This window comes from Cucurbita maxima, unplaced genomic scaffold, assembly GCF_002738345.1.
Source record: "Cucurbita maxima cultivar Rimu unplaced genomic scaffold, Cmax_1.0 Cma_Scf00001, whole genome shotgun sequence".
In the NCBI taxonomy this organism is placed as follows: Eukaryota; Viridiplantae; Streptophyta; class Magnoliopsida; order Cucurbitales; family Cucurbitaceae; genus Cucurbita; species Cucurbita maxima.
In genome coordinates, this window is record NW_019272017.1 from 9,800,036 (window position 1) to 9,814,847 (window position 14,812).

The following is a 14,812-nucleotide window of genomic DNA, read 5'->3' on the forward strand; positions in this document are numbered from 1 at the left end:
AAAATTTTCCCAAGTTCTACTAGTAAGAATAGCTTGGAAATGAATAAGAACCTTAAGCTAAAGGAAAATGGAAAAATTAGGCCAATAACGGCAAGTTAAGTACTAAAACCAGATGTTTTGCTCGAGTTCTAGATGCATTTAGCTTTTCGTTTCTATTTTTTACTCCATTTAGTCATCAAGTTTCCTACGCATGAGTCGAAGTGCCCTTATCTATCTTAAACTTTAAGTGAATCCAACAAGTATGGAGGAGTCATCACTCTTTATAGGTTCTCGGTCTCTCTATGACTTCACACATGCCGATTTGGATTTACGTCCTAAAGCCGCGTAATTAATTATTTAATTTTTTTAATAATAATTTTGATTATTTTATTAGTAATTTAATATTATCTATTGTATGAAAAAATCAAGGTTAATAATGTAATCTTGAACCGTATGTGATTGACATACATGATTCTCAAGTAATAATAATTTTACAATATGGAATTCTCTCATTCTCATAAACAATAAGTAGATGGGTAGTTTCCTTAAGTGTTGATTTCGTGATTTGAACAATTAGACCGCACCTTCTCACTGACACGAGAAAGACTTAGTTTATGATTGAATCATAAACAAATAGATCATAAGAGAATCATAAACTCCTGTCGGTTAGGATTTGTCCTTTAATAAGATTCGTCCTTTGATTTGCATGGGTAAAAAATGACTCTTATAGTCGATTTAATATGTCTACCATGAGATGAAATTCACTCATTTACTCATATAAGAAAAGTATATGAGTTGTTCTTTAAGGGTTGATTTCAAAATTTGAACAATGGGGTCTCACCCTCTCGTTACCCTGAAAAGGGATTTGGTTTATGATTAAATCATTAAAAAATTGTCTCAAGAATCAAATTTGAAGGTTGACACGCCCATTCAAGAAAAATTGTCTCCCAAACAATGGGCGTAGTTTTCCCTCTCCTTCTCGACGAACACTAACATGCCCTCCATTCACTACTACTTCGGTGGGTCCATTTTCATGATCGAGACATCATAGTAACTCATAATTACATCCATAAAGAAATTCTTTACCATCATTCTACCAATAGATAAAACTAACATGTCCCATGAAAAACAAGCTAAGGGGAGTAATTAAATAAATATAGTTTGTCTTTGAGTCAAATTTGTTGGATTTGAAAATATTATAAATAAATATAACAAAATTAAAATAAATAAAAGGAAGGAAGTCTTGAAATCCCCAGATCTCGTAAGCTCTACTTTCTAGAAACACCAATCACATCAAATCTACCCAGCTTAGCTAGGACTGTACTGTTCTAAGAAGAAGAGACTAAAAACGCCTAAATAAGGTATGTTGTCGGGAATTGATTTTTCAGGTGAACCTGTGGGCGGCCAGCTTTGCGAGGACTCCAACGGCGAGGGAGTTTGTGTAAGTCACGGGCTCGGTCATGGGTGACACCACACGCTTGTCCAGGAAGTTGTCACTGCGGTCGGGGCCGCCCAGAATTGCGCCGGTTAGCTCGTTGGGGTTCGGCGTGTCCTTGTTCAGCCAGTACACGAAACTCATTGCGCAGTTCACTTCTGCGTTGACTGGCATCACCGGCACCGACGCGCCGCGGTGGTGCGCCTGCGTCGGTGGGTTGTTCCCAAACCCCACCATGTACGATCTTCCCTGTGGGTTGTTCCCCAACAGGTAATCCATCTAAAAAAAATAAATCTTTACTCTTCTAACCCTAAGTGAGCTAATTAAAGGATTTGATTACGAGTTTATAAGAAATATATCTTCATTCGTATGAGGTCTTTTGAGAAAATCAAAAGTAAAATCACGAGAATTTATGTTCAAAGTAGACAACATCATATCATACAATTGTGAAGATCCGTGATTCCTAACATGGTGACAGAGTCATGCTCTTAACTTAGTCATCATGTGAGCTTCGATGATGCAGTCAAAAGTGACTCAACTCTCAAACAAAGGGTGTACTTTGTTCGAAAGCTCCAGAGAAGGAGTCGAGTCTCGATTAAGGGGAGGCTGTCTGGGGAGGCTCTATGGTTTATTTTGTCCAAGGGGAGGATTGTTAGGAGAAAAGTCTCACATATGCTAACTAAGGGTTTGAATACATCACCATTGGTACGAGAACTTATACTCAAAGTGGACAATATCGTACCATTATGAAATTTCGTAGTTCCTAACAAGGGAGTACCTGTTTCTTGGCAAACGTCATGAGTTGAGTCGAGTCGAACTGCTGACCGCCGCATTGAACCGTTTGTTGATGGGTTGCAAGGATATCGCTATAAGCACTAAACAAGAACGCGGTTCCCGTAACGTATTGCGTGTTGGCTCCATCTCTCATGTGAACCATTCCACCTATGAATTTCAAGGAAGTTAGCTCCATACTTGAATTCATTGATATTACTTACATAGAAGGACAAAGAGAGAGAGAGAGAGAGAGAGATAAAAGACCTGGAGATAGATAAATTTGGTGGTAAGGGCTGTTTGGAAGATTGGAACAAATATAGCTATCGGCCTGGTTTTTGTACATCTGTAACCCCTTCTCTCCTTGAAAATAGATCTGTGGTTGTTTTGAAGGATGACAAATACGATATGTAAATTGATGAAATGGGTATTAAAAACATTATAAAGAACCTCGGAAAGAAGAATTTGAGCGCCAGCATATTTGAGATCCCAGCTGAATTCAGCTACACTGCCACTAACAGACTCTTCTGTAATGTACTTCAAATAAGCTGGCCTCCTCGTTGCAATGTATAGCCATGTAGCAGCCCACAACAACTCATCCTACACGGGTAACTCCTGAATTATTCAAAGAGGCCGACACGACACAATAAAATTAAGAAAATATTAATTCATATATCTTTTTCGGTCATTTCAACGCTCATTACAATTTAGATATTTGACTATAATAAATGGTTAAATGCGACATCTATCTTAAACTGTAATGGAATGCTAAATATCACACATAATAAAGGGTGAAATATAATATCTACGTTTGAATTCAGAGTCGGTTTGGAAGAGGCAGACACAATATGACTATGACTAAGAAAAAGAAGGAAAATTACATTGTAGCCGGAGTAAGAGCAATAGAAAGGGCACTCTCCATCATAAGTTCCCCGGTTCATTTTAGCAAACTGAAAAAGCTGCAAAGAAAAACAAAACCAGCTATGTCAACAAACGAACCGACACAAAATGAGGTTAAAGAGTTTATACCAATTTAGCTTTGTTGAGAAGACGACGAGAATAGGTTCGATTAGAGTTTCTAAAAACGATGGAAGAAGAAGCCATAGCTGCAGAGGTTTCAGCAGCAATTTCTGTACCAGGAGTGGTACGATCAATTTGCAGCACAGTCCTGGGAGTCTTCATATTTTCAGGCCTAATCCAACACTCATGATCCTTAACTGGGTCCCCCACCTTCAACAAATGTAATATGATTTTTCATTCTTATAATATGATTTTTCATTCTTAACAACATCGTGTTAGAGAATCATTCTTACGAGCATTAAATTAAATTAAATTACCTCGACGTAGAAACGATTGCGGCGAGAAGAAGCCTTGAGAAGATAATCGGTACCCCATTGGATGGCAGCTTTAAGATTTTCCATTTCACCGGCGGCTTGGGTCTCGGCCGGGTAAGCCAAAGCAGCCCATGCAAGAGTAGTGACGGTGAAAGCCATGGGAAGGCCGTACTTGACGTTGTCTCCAGCATCATAATACCCTCCCTCGAGGTCTACCTGGAAGCACCAATAACAGGGGGGGCGTAAATGAGAGAAGGGTTAATTATGGAAAGAAAAAAGAAGAAGGGGAAGGAGTGGGAACATTGGCAAGCTTGCCGTCGTCGAGGGCGGAGTCGCCGCGCCAAGGGGGGCGGTGGTTGGGAGGGAGCTTGCCGGACCTCTGAGCCTCGAGGAAAATAAGGCATTTGGTGAGAGCGTCCTTGTAGTTGAATTGGGCGGCATGAAGAGGCGCAAGAAACAAGGCTTGGAAGAGCAGTAGGGAAGGCAGGAGAATGGGCATGGTGGAGGGATTGTCGTCGTCGTCGTCGTCGTGGTTGTTGAAGGAATGGGCCCAGGAGGAGGAAGAGATAATGGAGAGTATTGAAATTATGGGGTTTGGGTGTGAGTTTGTGTGAATGGCAGGGAAGTGTCGAGTAGTTTAGTTGGTTGGGAAAGGGACAACATGGGACGTTCGCGAAGTTTGTAGGTTATTTTCGGAGAAAACGATGTGGGGATTGGAGAAATCTTTGGGCACCCAACTGTTTTCTTCTTACACTTCAAATTTTCTCCTTTTCCATAAATTTATTTTTTATTTCTTTTTTTAATATAAGAGTATTAACCAAAATTTTGAATATTTTTATTAATTTGACCATTTTAAGGAAAATAAAAAAAAAAACAACACTTTGTCCACTAGTATACTATTAGTATGTTAACGTTACAAGTATCACAGTCATGCATGTATGTATGTGTGATTATAGTTAATGTAACGCCCCTATTTTTACTTCTGAAATAAACCCGCAACTACATGCATGTCATGATTTTGATGTATAGAAATTTTTTTTAAGACATACACTAGTAAATGATGTCATAGGCTTAAATGTTCATAGTAAAAAATGTCATGAACTAACTTAAAGGACTATTTAACAGACCTATATGTGACTACCTTCACACAGGTTTCATGACTTTTAAAAAGGGGTGTGACACAGGTTTCATGACCTTGGGCTAACCGATTTAAATTACTGGGAATTCCTTGGGTACCACAACCAAGATTGATCCAACCAAATTTAAATAATTCAAAGCATGCATCTTAAGTACATAGAATTGCAAAGAAACTTAGCTCTAGGTTAAAAGAAAGCATAGATACTCTTTTTACTACGTTTTTGAAATATATTTTACAAGAACAACATATATGCATTTATATAGTCTCAAAAGAAAACTTTTGATATTTCATGAGACATTTCGAGAGTTATAACTATCATACCTTATGATCATAATTAGTTATTGCATAAATGAAATCTAAAAGAGATATAAAAAGTATTTTTTTATTTTATTTTATTGAACTTATGATGTAAAATTGCTTTTAAGAGTCTTTTAAGTTAATTGTTATTGCTATCAAATAAATTATTGAGTTAGATTTCATTATTATTATTATTATTAAGATTTGTTAAATGATGCCATGTTATTTAAATTAGGTATTATTTTTTAATTAACTAAATCAATAGAATTAAAAGTATCACTAGAAAATAAAATAAAATAAATGGAACGAAAAAAATACGAGGATTTAGCAGTTGGGCTGGCCCAGTGCCAAATAGATAGAGCCTTTTCCGAAAAGAACAAAAAAGGAAGATAAAAATAATGGAGATGCGGGGTATCGAACCCCGTACCTCTCGCATGCAAAGCGAGCGCTCTACCATGTGAGCTACATCCCCTTTTGTTAGATTTTATTAATAATAATCATTTTGACTGTTACTTCCCATAATTTGCAAAAGTTTATTTAATGTATATGAAAACGATAAACAAAGTTGATAAGATATTCTCTAAAGAAATAAATTATTTTTGTTTGGTTCTTCTTACATATACTGGACAATGGTTCAATGAAATAACTGCTCATTTTTGTAAAGAAGATGAACATTATTACTTTATTTTATCTTAAAAAGATTTGAAAAATATGTTTAAAAAAACTTTGAAGATGGTAAGTATGAAAAATTTGAAACGTAAATTTGAACCTCAAATGTTTATAGCCTAACAAAGACAATAGTGTAGTGACCAACAAATCGACAATGTTCTTTTCTCTCTACTACATATAAATATTCGAGTGTACATTGAACCCAATGGCTCAAACTAATCTAATTGAACCGATTAGATAGCATTAGAGTTTATTCCATTTGGTTTGAGGTTTAATAGCTTTTTTTCTATTATTTTGTTTACACTTTGTTCCATTATTTTGTTTAGTTTGTGATTGAGAAAGTTAATATCATTTTTTATTTTATAGACTTATCCTATTAAAAAAATAAGTTAATATTTTATACTATTTTTAAACCTATTATTTTATTATTTTGTTTACAATTTTTTTTATTACTTTGTTTATTCTTATTTTATTATTTTATTTAGTTTCTGTTTAAGAAAGCAAGCATGCCAATATTTTATACTATTTTTAAATACATTAATTATAATATGAATAAATTAATAAGCAATCCTAAAGTGGGAGAACATGTGTATTTCTTTCTTGAGTCACTCCTCCCTGAGTGCCTAAGGTAAGTGACTTCAAACTGGGAGTGGGTAGAGAGAGAAGTGAAGTTGCAAGAAGATCAAGGAAGCATCAAAGCAATGGTTGCCACAATGGTGACCAATTGAGAAGTGCCAACATGCGCTTTGTTATAAACTTTCAAATATCGCTATCGTTGATGCCACGATGAGTAATGTCGTGGGTTGCTTGCAACCCTCACTCCTTAGGGTGCATCATTGTGTGCAATTCAGAGGATACGATGAGTGAGGCTAAATTTGGGGCGCACTTTCCTTAGTCTAGACGAGAATATGCCAAAAATTCAACCCTAATTATGCCCACATACTTGCATGTAGGGCACACACTCTATCTTATTGATCACAAAACAACATAAATTAATTAATACGTTTGAACTTTATGTATACCTCCTTAGTTATGCTAAGTAGGTGACTTCATATTACAACCGTCCATTTCGAGTGTAATATTGATAATTAAAATATCATATTATTCAATTTTTTTTTTTTAAATGCTCAAATTTAATGAAAACCGTTATTATCTCATTCTATTGTTTCATTAACGATATTATTTCATTCACTCAATTGTGAAGATTTTAAATTAATAAATTTAAAATTTTAGTAAATGATTTAAATTAATTTAGTAATGAAAAGTTTATAGTTTAAATTGATATAATTATTAGTTTTAGATTTTAATTCATATAACTCTCAAAATTTAGGATATAATTATAAATTGTTGAGAATTCAGTTTGACAGTACACCCGGTACGACTAGGTAAGTAAGTCTGAACAGAAATTGTGGTTAAGTCTCATGATAGTACCTCTAAAACACCTTAAATTTATGTTCGGTTGATTAACGTGTCAGTTCTAACCGCTTCTTCAAGCTTGGATTTTATTCCAGATTTTCAATTCTTTAAATTAAAAAATGGAATAATCTATTATAGTTTAGTTGAATGACCAAGGAGACCAACCATAAACCAAAGCGAGAGAGAGAGAGAGAGGCCAAGGAGAACTAATACTCTTTTTACTGTCAAATTTACTTTTTTATAATAACTATTTTAAATATAAAAAAGTAAAATTATTAAACAGTGGGGATGTAGCTCACATGGTAGAGCGCTCGCTTTGCATGCGAGAGGTACGGGGTTCGATACCCCGCATCTCCAACTTTTTTGTTCCTTATTTGTTATTTTCGTAGAAGTCCTCTATATATTTGGAACTGGGCCAGGCCCAACCAAAGGCCCACAAATTGCTAAATCCACATCTTCAACCTTTTTCTTTTTTGGATTTAAATAAAAACAAAAAATAATTTTATTTGTATATGCTATTTAATAAATATATTTTATTTTCAAAAATTAAATAATAAATCATTAATATCCCAATAAAACTGTCATTACGTTTTAAACTAATTCAAATGAAAATAAAAGCACAAAAAACCTACGCCAAAAATCAACTTTTCCCTCACTCTCTCAGGTGAAATCTAAGAAAAATTGGAAAACTAACGTACCATAAATCCACAATATGCTCGACTTTATATTTCTCTACACATGGTCCATACATATGTACATAGGTCCACTAGCTAGACTCATTAACGTATCTTTTAGCCTAATAGAGGCAAGCTCAGTAATTGGATGAACTCGTTGTCTATGTATTTTAGAAAAATGATTTAGGTATTTTAGAAATAAACATATCTAAGTATTTTAAGAAAATAATTAAGGTATTTTACGAATAAATTGTCTAACCAGATAAATACCCCTCCATCCTACCAAAGATTTCATCCCAAGAAACACAAACAATCTCAATTAGAGTAGAGTGTAGTATTCTACTGAATGTCTAGTAATTTCTTCTCAATTGGTGTTAATAAAGAGGGTAAGTGTTTTCCACAAAGAGTTGTGTTCAACACTATGGTATCAAAGTTATGCTAATCGAATCCTCAAGTGTTGAACAAAGAAGTTGCTAGCCTCGAAGGTGTAGTCAAAAGTAACTCAAGTGTCGAACAAAGGGTGTACTTTGCTTTGTTCAAGGGATTTAGAGAAAGGAGTCGAGCCTCGATGAAGGGAAAACTATCTGAGGGCTCCATAGGCCTTAGGAAAGATTGTATGATGTACTTTGTTTGAAGGGAGGATTGTTGAGGATTATTGGAAGAGGCGTCTCAAATCGGCTAATTAAGAGGCTGATCATGAATTTATAAGTAAGGAATACTATCTCAATTAGTATGAGGTGTTTTGAGAAAACCGTAAGTAAAGCCATGAGAGCTTAGGCTCAAAGTGGACAATATTATACCACTATTGAGGTTCTCTTAAGAATATTTAGCAATAAATTATAGTTTACCATATATATCATATTTGATATTTTATTATAAGGCAAATATCTATTACAATAGGTATCTTTTAATTTATGTGTTATTTCCGTTTATTAATATTTTCATATCCTTCTAATTTATTTAATTATAAATAAGATAATTTTCACACCATTTAGATGTGGTGGATTAAACACACATCCTCAGAAAGCCACAAGAGTTTATGCCCAAAGTGGATAATATTATACAATTGTTGAGGATCATGATTTCTAACATGGGCTAGTACACGCTCGCGCTGTCGAAACTAGTAAAAAAGAAAGCAACATGATAAATATAGTGAGAATTAGTGTCCGTACATTACAAATGGAAGAAGTAATCTATGATCATATGAACATACAACATGTATGAGATCACACATTTAAAATCATGATTCACACAATACTTTCATAAATAACACAATTTCAATTTCTATCGAGATGAACACACAAATTCATCGTGCATCATGATGTCTCACAAGACATAGATATGGACATAACATCATATTCGTCATATTCAAACATAAATAGAAAGATGTACATCGTATAAATCATACAATTATCACAAGAGTTTAATAGGACGTAATAAGGGCCATAAGGTATGAGTTATTCATACAACAAACAATTTGAGTATAAAGAATGCTATATGATACACGTCTCTTCAGATCTAGTGCAAGTACGAGATTGTAAGGATTTATGGTATAAAGTCTCGTACATATTTTCATTTTCTTTCCGATGTGTTTCTCTCTCAATTATTTTGGTAAATTTTAACTCAAAACTAAATAATTACAACAACCAAATTAATACGAGGAACAAAAGAGGTACTAGAAAACAATGATATTAAAACTAAAATTATATTTTTTTAATAAACAATATATTTAAAATAAGATAATAAACAAATTGGGGATGTAGCTCACATGGTAGAGCGCTCGCTTTGCATGCGAGAGGTACGGGGTTCGATACCCCGCATCTCCACTTTTTTTGTTCTTTTTTTGTTCTTTACGGATAAGGCTCTATCTATTTGGAACTGGGCCAGCCCAACTGCTAAATCCTCGTCCTCCGCCTTTTTCTTTTTTTATTTAAATAAAAACAACAAAATTAGTTTAATAAATTCAACTTACTCTTATTTTTTTCATTCCATTTATTTTATTTTCTGGTGATACTTTTAATTCTATTGATTTAATTAATTAAAAAATAATGCCTAATTAAAATAACATGACAATCATCTAAAAAAATTATAATAATAATAATGAAATATAATTGAATAGTTTATATGATAGCAATAAACCATTACTAACTAAACTAAAATTACAACATAAAAGGAGAGAAAGTATCTATTACTTTAACTCTACTTTGGCGGGTATGGTTTGATGCATAGTACTTCTCTACACATGATTCATACACTTGAGTCTACTAGGCTAGTTCATTAATATATCCCCTTAAGTCTGGTAATGAGTTAGTGCATGTTCATGCGGCTGACAAAAAAAAAAAAAAAATGTGAATAATATCGTGGATGTACCTGATATGAACCGAGAAATCTTAATCATGCCATATGAATTTCAAAAAAGAGGTAAAAAAATGTTATTCAAATTACCAGATCATAGACTCACATTATAGTTAATACTATATTAAAAACGAATCAAGTTTCATTTATGCAATAATGGATTCAAGTTACTTTAAATAAGGTTTCATTTATTTTTAGATAGGTCCAAATTCTTAAATGGATAATTGAAATCTAAATTTTCGATGTAATATATTTTAAGTTTTAAGAGTTTGTATTTATTTTTGTGTTACATTTACCTAATGACTAATGAAAGTTCCTGACTCTTGAAATATCTCATAAAAAGTCAAAAGTTTTCTTTTTAGACCGTATAAAAAGTGGTTTCGTAAAGTTTGTATTTTTTTTTTAATCCAATTTAGTTTAGATTGCATACTTATAATTATATAAAATTGACTTGATTTGTCACATGGAGTGATCTTATTTTGCTTATTGTTGGGTTGTTTTAGGGCTCTCGGATATTTTATATTTAAAGATCTTATTCTTAGGTGGTTAGATCGAATTCCTAGGAGTTTTATATCGTCGGGAAGAAAGCATCTTGATTGAGGCATTTACCATTTATGATCTAAAGGTTTGTATATACATAAGAGTTCTTAGATCCAATTAGCTAGAGTTTCCATATCAATATGTGATTATAAGACATGCATGAGGTTCAACATTGATTTATGATGCAAGACTTTAATATCATCCCAGGGATGGACTAGCCAAGAGAGAACCACATCTTGATAGACTATAATGTGTCCATGTGAGGAGACCTTCATGTACAAGCCTACAATGGGGTTTTATGTGCATGATAGCTCTTTGGTTCTTTCATGTAGATCTCTCAATCTAACTCTTTGTACAAGAGAGAATTCTTCACGTCCATTTGTCATACTTTTCAATTTTTACTTTCAGTATGTGCTAGTAGAACTCGTACAATAGTGATTTTCGTCACTGAACTAAATGTTTTATCATAGTTTAGTCCATATTGTTGAGAGAACTCTCGAGCTACAAGTCGAGCATATTGTATTTCTCAATTGATCCATCTAGGGGACGCTTTATTTTGGAAACCCACTTGCAATAGACGAGTTTGACATCTCTTAATCTTGGTACTAATTCCCAAGTTCGACATCTCTTAATCTTGATCAAAATGTCTACCGTTTGCTCCCCCTGTCAATCATATGGTTTGAGCTTCCTATATAAAAAAATCCAATCATTCTCATAATCAGTATGCTCTCCATCATCGCCATAAGAACTAGGTTGTCTTCTTATAAGCACATAGTAGCTCTGCATCTCACTCATCCTCTATCTTCTTCATGGAGGTTGCCGCATTTCTTTTCACATACTTTTTCTTGTACTAGCCATCCTTGAACTTGTGGCTCTTCTTTCTGCAATGGTAGCAAATGCCTTCAAATCTTTCTCTTGAGAACTCTTAGTGTCGTTCTTCTCGGTTGTCCCAAGCTATGCAGTTCCTTCATTACTTTTTATGTTTTTTGCATTTATGTATCCACTTTTGGTAGGCGACTTAATGTTGCTACGACTTTTACTTGGATAGAGTTCTTCTTCTTCACTCTTTAATGTAATGTCTCACATTTTCTTATGTATGGCTTCAACTAGCAAATTTTCAAATTCTACAACGGATGGTTGAGACCATCCTTGTATCCCAATAACAAAACTTCGATATTTTGGTTGTAATATGTAGACGATAACCCTCTTCATTCAAGCTTCTTCGATGACGGACTTTAGATCTAGTTCAGTATTTTTCTGACAGATCGACTTGACCCTACGAAAGTATTGAGCAATTGTCATGTCATGTTGTGAGATTGATAATAGCTCGTTCTCCAGAAATGTAACCTCATATCGTTCTTCTTTTAGAAAAGCGTCATGAACTTGTCCCACATTTCTTCGATGTCTTTTCATCCCAAATGTGCTCCAACATCTTTTTTTCGACTGTGATTTTCAAGACATACATTATCTTGCATGTTTTGATTCTCCATTTGCACAAGGCGTCATTAGTATCCTCCTCTAGAGGCGTAAGTCCATCGCCAACGACCTCCCAAAGATCTTGTCCTTTTAAATAGAACATCATACATGTTGCCCACGTGTTATCGTTGTTGCTTTTGAGTTTCTTGATTCATTGAAAGACTTAGAGATCAACCATCATATTGACAGTACCTCATTAATACCAAACAAGCTACTTTTTGATACAGAACTTATAGAATCACAAACTACTAATGACATGAAGAAACTCACTCATTAATTCTTTGAAGAAATCATTTTTGACGTGAAAGATAAGTTAGAGTTGCAACGACAAAGCATACTAAGAGTTTCAAGAGATCAAACAACCTATCACAACCTCACTCTAGTACCAAATTGTTGAGCAAAACTCTTTTTATAGAAAACGCTCACATTAGTTATTAAGTCAAATAAGAGAGACTATAAGACACTAAGTATAAACTATGTATAAGTATTTACTGTGGAGGCTAGACAATGTCAACTACAAATTTGTGATCTCAATTTTATTTTTTAGATTCATTTCTAAAATATCTAAATTTTTATTCATAAAATATATGATATCTTCGTTCCTAAAATATCTAGATATCTTCGTTCCTAAAATATCTAGATATCTTTATTTCTAAAATATCTAGATATCTTTATTTTAAAATATGTATACATGGACTTGTATAATTATTCCGTTAACTCCATAGGGTCAAATCTAATATACATAGTAAGTAACATGTTCTTACCCTAAACCATAAACCATAAAATGAAGACTCTCAGAGTCGCATCATTTAACCATCATCTTGTAATTTCTTAAAAAAGTAATTAGAAGAGCAAGCAGGGGATATAGCTCACATGGTAGAGCACTCGTTTTCTTAAAAAAGTAATTAAAAAAGCAAGTAGGGGATATAGCTTACATGGTAGAGCGCTTACTTTGCATGCGAGAGGTATGAGGTACGGTATGGGGTTCGATGCCCCGCATCTCCAAATTATGTTCCTTCTTTGTTCTTTTAAAAGGCCTTATATATTTGGAACAAAAAGAGTAACACAAAGTTGTGTACTACAAAAATATATGTAAATTTAAGAAAAGTTGGAAAACTAATGTACTTTCGTGCCAATATACACATTACCGAATGTGAAAACTTTCTAAAGATTCTTGTTCCATGGCTTCGATAGTAGAATCCGTGCTTCATTCCCTTGCCTTCACTTGAAAAATGCTAATGAAATGGCTTAATGTTAGAGTCGAGAAACACATTCACATATTACATGAATATTGCTTCATCTCAACTTTCTTTGTTAGGTAGAGTTTGATGCATAGGAGTCCACGATGCTGCTTCATTACCTATACCTTTAGTCTTTTTATGAGCTAGCGCATGCTATTTATGTTGCTGAGAACCAATAGAAAAAAAAGGAATGTGAATAATATCGTGAGTGTATGTGATATGAATCAAGACATTTCACTCATGCAATATGAACTTCGAGGAAGATGTGAAAATTGTTTTTCAGATTATTACCATATAAATTCAAGTTGCAGCTAATGCTATATTATGAAAGATTCGAGAATTTCCTTTTGAGACTATATAAAACTATGTATGTTCTCTTTTAAAAATAGACTTAAAAAATAAAATAAAAAGAGTATTGGTGCTTTTTCTCACCCTAGAACTAAGTTTATTTGCGATTCAATCTAGTTTAGGTAGCATGTTTAGAATTATTTAAGCTTGGCTTAATCAGATCCGGCTTGTAGAGTGATTTAAATCTTAAAAATGTTTTCTTACTATGATCTATCTGATCAACGAGTTAATTCGAACCTTATTTTTTCTTGATTGTTCATTAAGGTTGTTACATCAAATTCTTTGGAGATATCATATGAAATGAAATCATCTTGACTCGAGGATTTCGACATTTATGATCTAGGGGTTTGGATATCCATAAAAGTGCTTAGATCCAATTGGCTTAAATTATTGTATAAGTATGTGTCCGTACATTACAGGCCGGAGAAGTAATTCGTGATCATATAAGCATAAGACATGCAAGAGGGCCCGTATTTAAAATCATGGTTCAATGAGATGAGGTGCATAATACTTCTATAAATAACATGACTTGTTCTAAACCTAGAGAATAGGTCTTTATTGAAATAAAGTGACTCAACACTTCTTACTTTGAACTCTCAATCAAGAATTTAGTTCACAACACTCATCGGAAATGCTTCTCTATCCTTAGAAATGATGCCATCTTCAAAGGCTTTGTCATTATGTCGGCCAAATGTTCCTCAATGCTCCAATAGACCAATTTAACTACACCTTCCTTTGTCAATTATCTGAGAAAATGGTAACGAACCCTTATGTGCTTTGACTTTTCATGCATGATTGCATTTTTTGACAACTTGATAGTGGACGTGTTGTCACAAAACAGAACTATCTCTTCATCTTGTTCATGCCCGATTTCTTTTCATCTAAATGGCTTGACAGGCACATGTAGCTGCTGCTACATACTTTGCTTTAGTAGTTGACAAAGCGACGATTGGTTGCTTTTTTGAGGACCATGCTACAACTCCTCCACTCATTAAGAAAACATAGCCTGAAGTGCTCCTACTATCATCCACATCTCCCGCATAGTTAATGTCGGTGTAGCCTGAGAGTTCACTCTTCCCTTCACGTTGATACCATATCCCAAATTCTAGAGTTTCCTTCAAGTACCTCATGATTCTTTT

General features: G+C 33.9%; 1 protein-coding gene, 1 long non-coding RNA gene and 3 other non-coding genes across 6 annotated transcripts in view; 3 read left to right on the forward strand and 2 right to left on the reverse strand.

Annotated features, from left to right (window-relative positions):
- Window positions 1-14,812, forward strand: part of LOC111493399 — a 631,558-nt gene that overhangs the window by 470,060 nt on the left and 146,686 nt on the right. The gene's annotated exons all lie outside the window — the stretch shown is intronic.
- LOC111492677 (endoglucanase 16-like) lies at window positions 1,309-4,021 on the reverse strand. The gene is made up of 8 exons (XM_023142072.1): window positions 3,821-4,021; window positions 3,523-3,735; window positions 3,215-3,415; window positions 3,067-3,144; window positions 2,636-2,785; window positions 2,453-2,561; window positions 2,193-2,356; window positions 1,309-1,693 (listed from the first exon to the last, which is right to left on the reverse strand). The coding sequence occupies exons 1-8, from the start codon at window positions 4,016-4,018 to the stop codon at window positions 1,364-1,366; spliced, it is 1,443 nt and encodes a 480-aa protein (XP_022997840.1). The 5' UTR covers window positions 4,019-4,021; the 3' UTR covers window positions 1,309-1,363.
- On the reverse strand, window positions 5,354-5,426 carry TRNAA-UGC. Its single transcript has one exon. It is a non-coding gene; the product is annotated as a tRNA-Ala (tRNA).
- Window positions 7,324-7,396, forward strand: TRNAA-UGC. The gene has a single exon. It is a non-coding gene; the product is annotated as a tRNA-Ala (tRNA).
- Window positions 9,467-9,539, forward strand: TRNAA-UGC. The gene has a single exon. It is a non-coding gene; the product is annotated as a tRNA-Ala (tRNA).

Excerpts from the sequence above, each read along its gene's own strand:
- LOC111492677 (XM_023142072.1), bottom strand. The coding sequence starts at position 4,018 with ATGCCCATTCTCCTGCCTTCCCTACTGCTCTTCCAAGCCTTGTTTCTT. Across the intron at positions 3,145-3,214 it reads TTCTCAACAAAGCTAAATTG|CTTTTTCAGTTTGCTAAAAT; the intron begins GTATAAACTCTT and ends TTTTCTTTGCAG. Across the intron at positions 2,357-2,452 it reads CCAAATTTATCTATCTCCAG|GTGGAATGGTTCACATGAGA; the intron begins GTCTTTTATCTC and ends TGAAATTCATAG.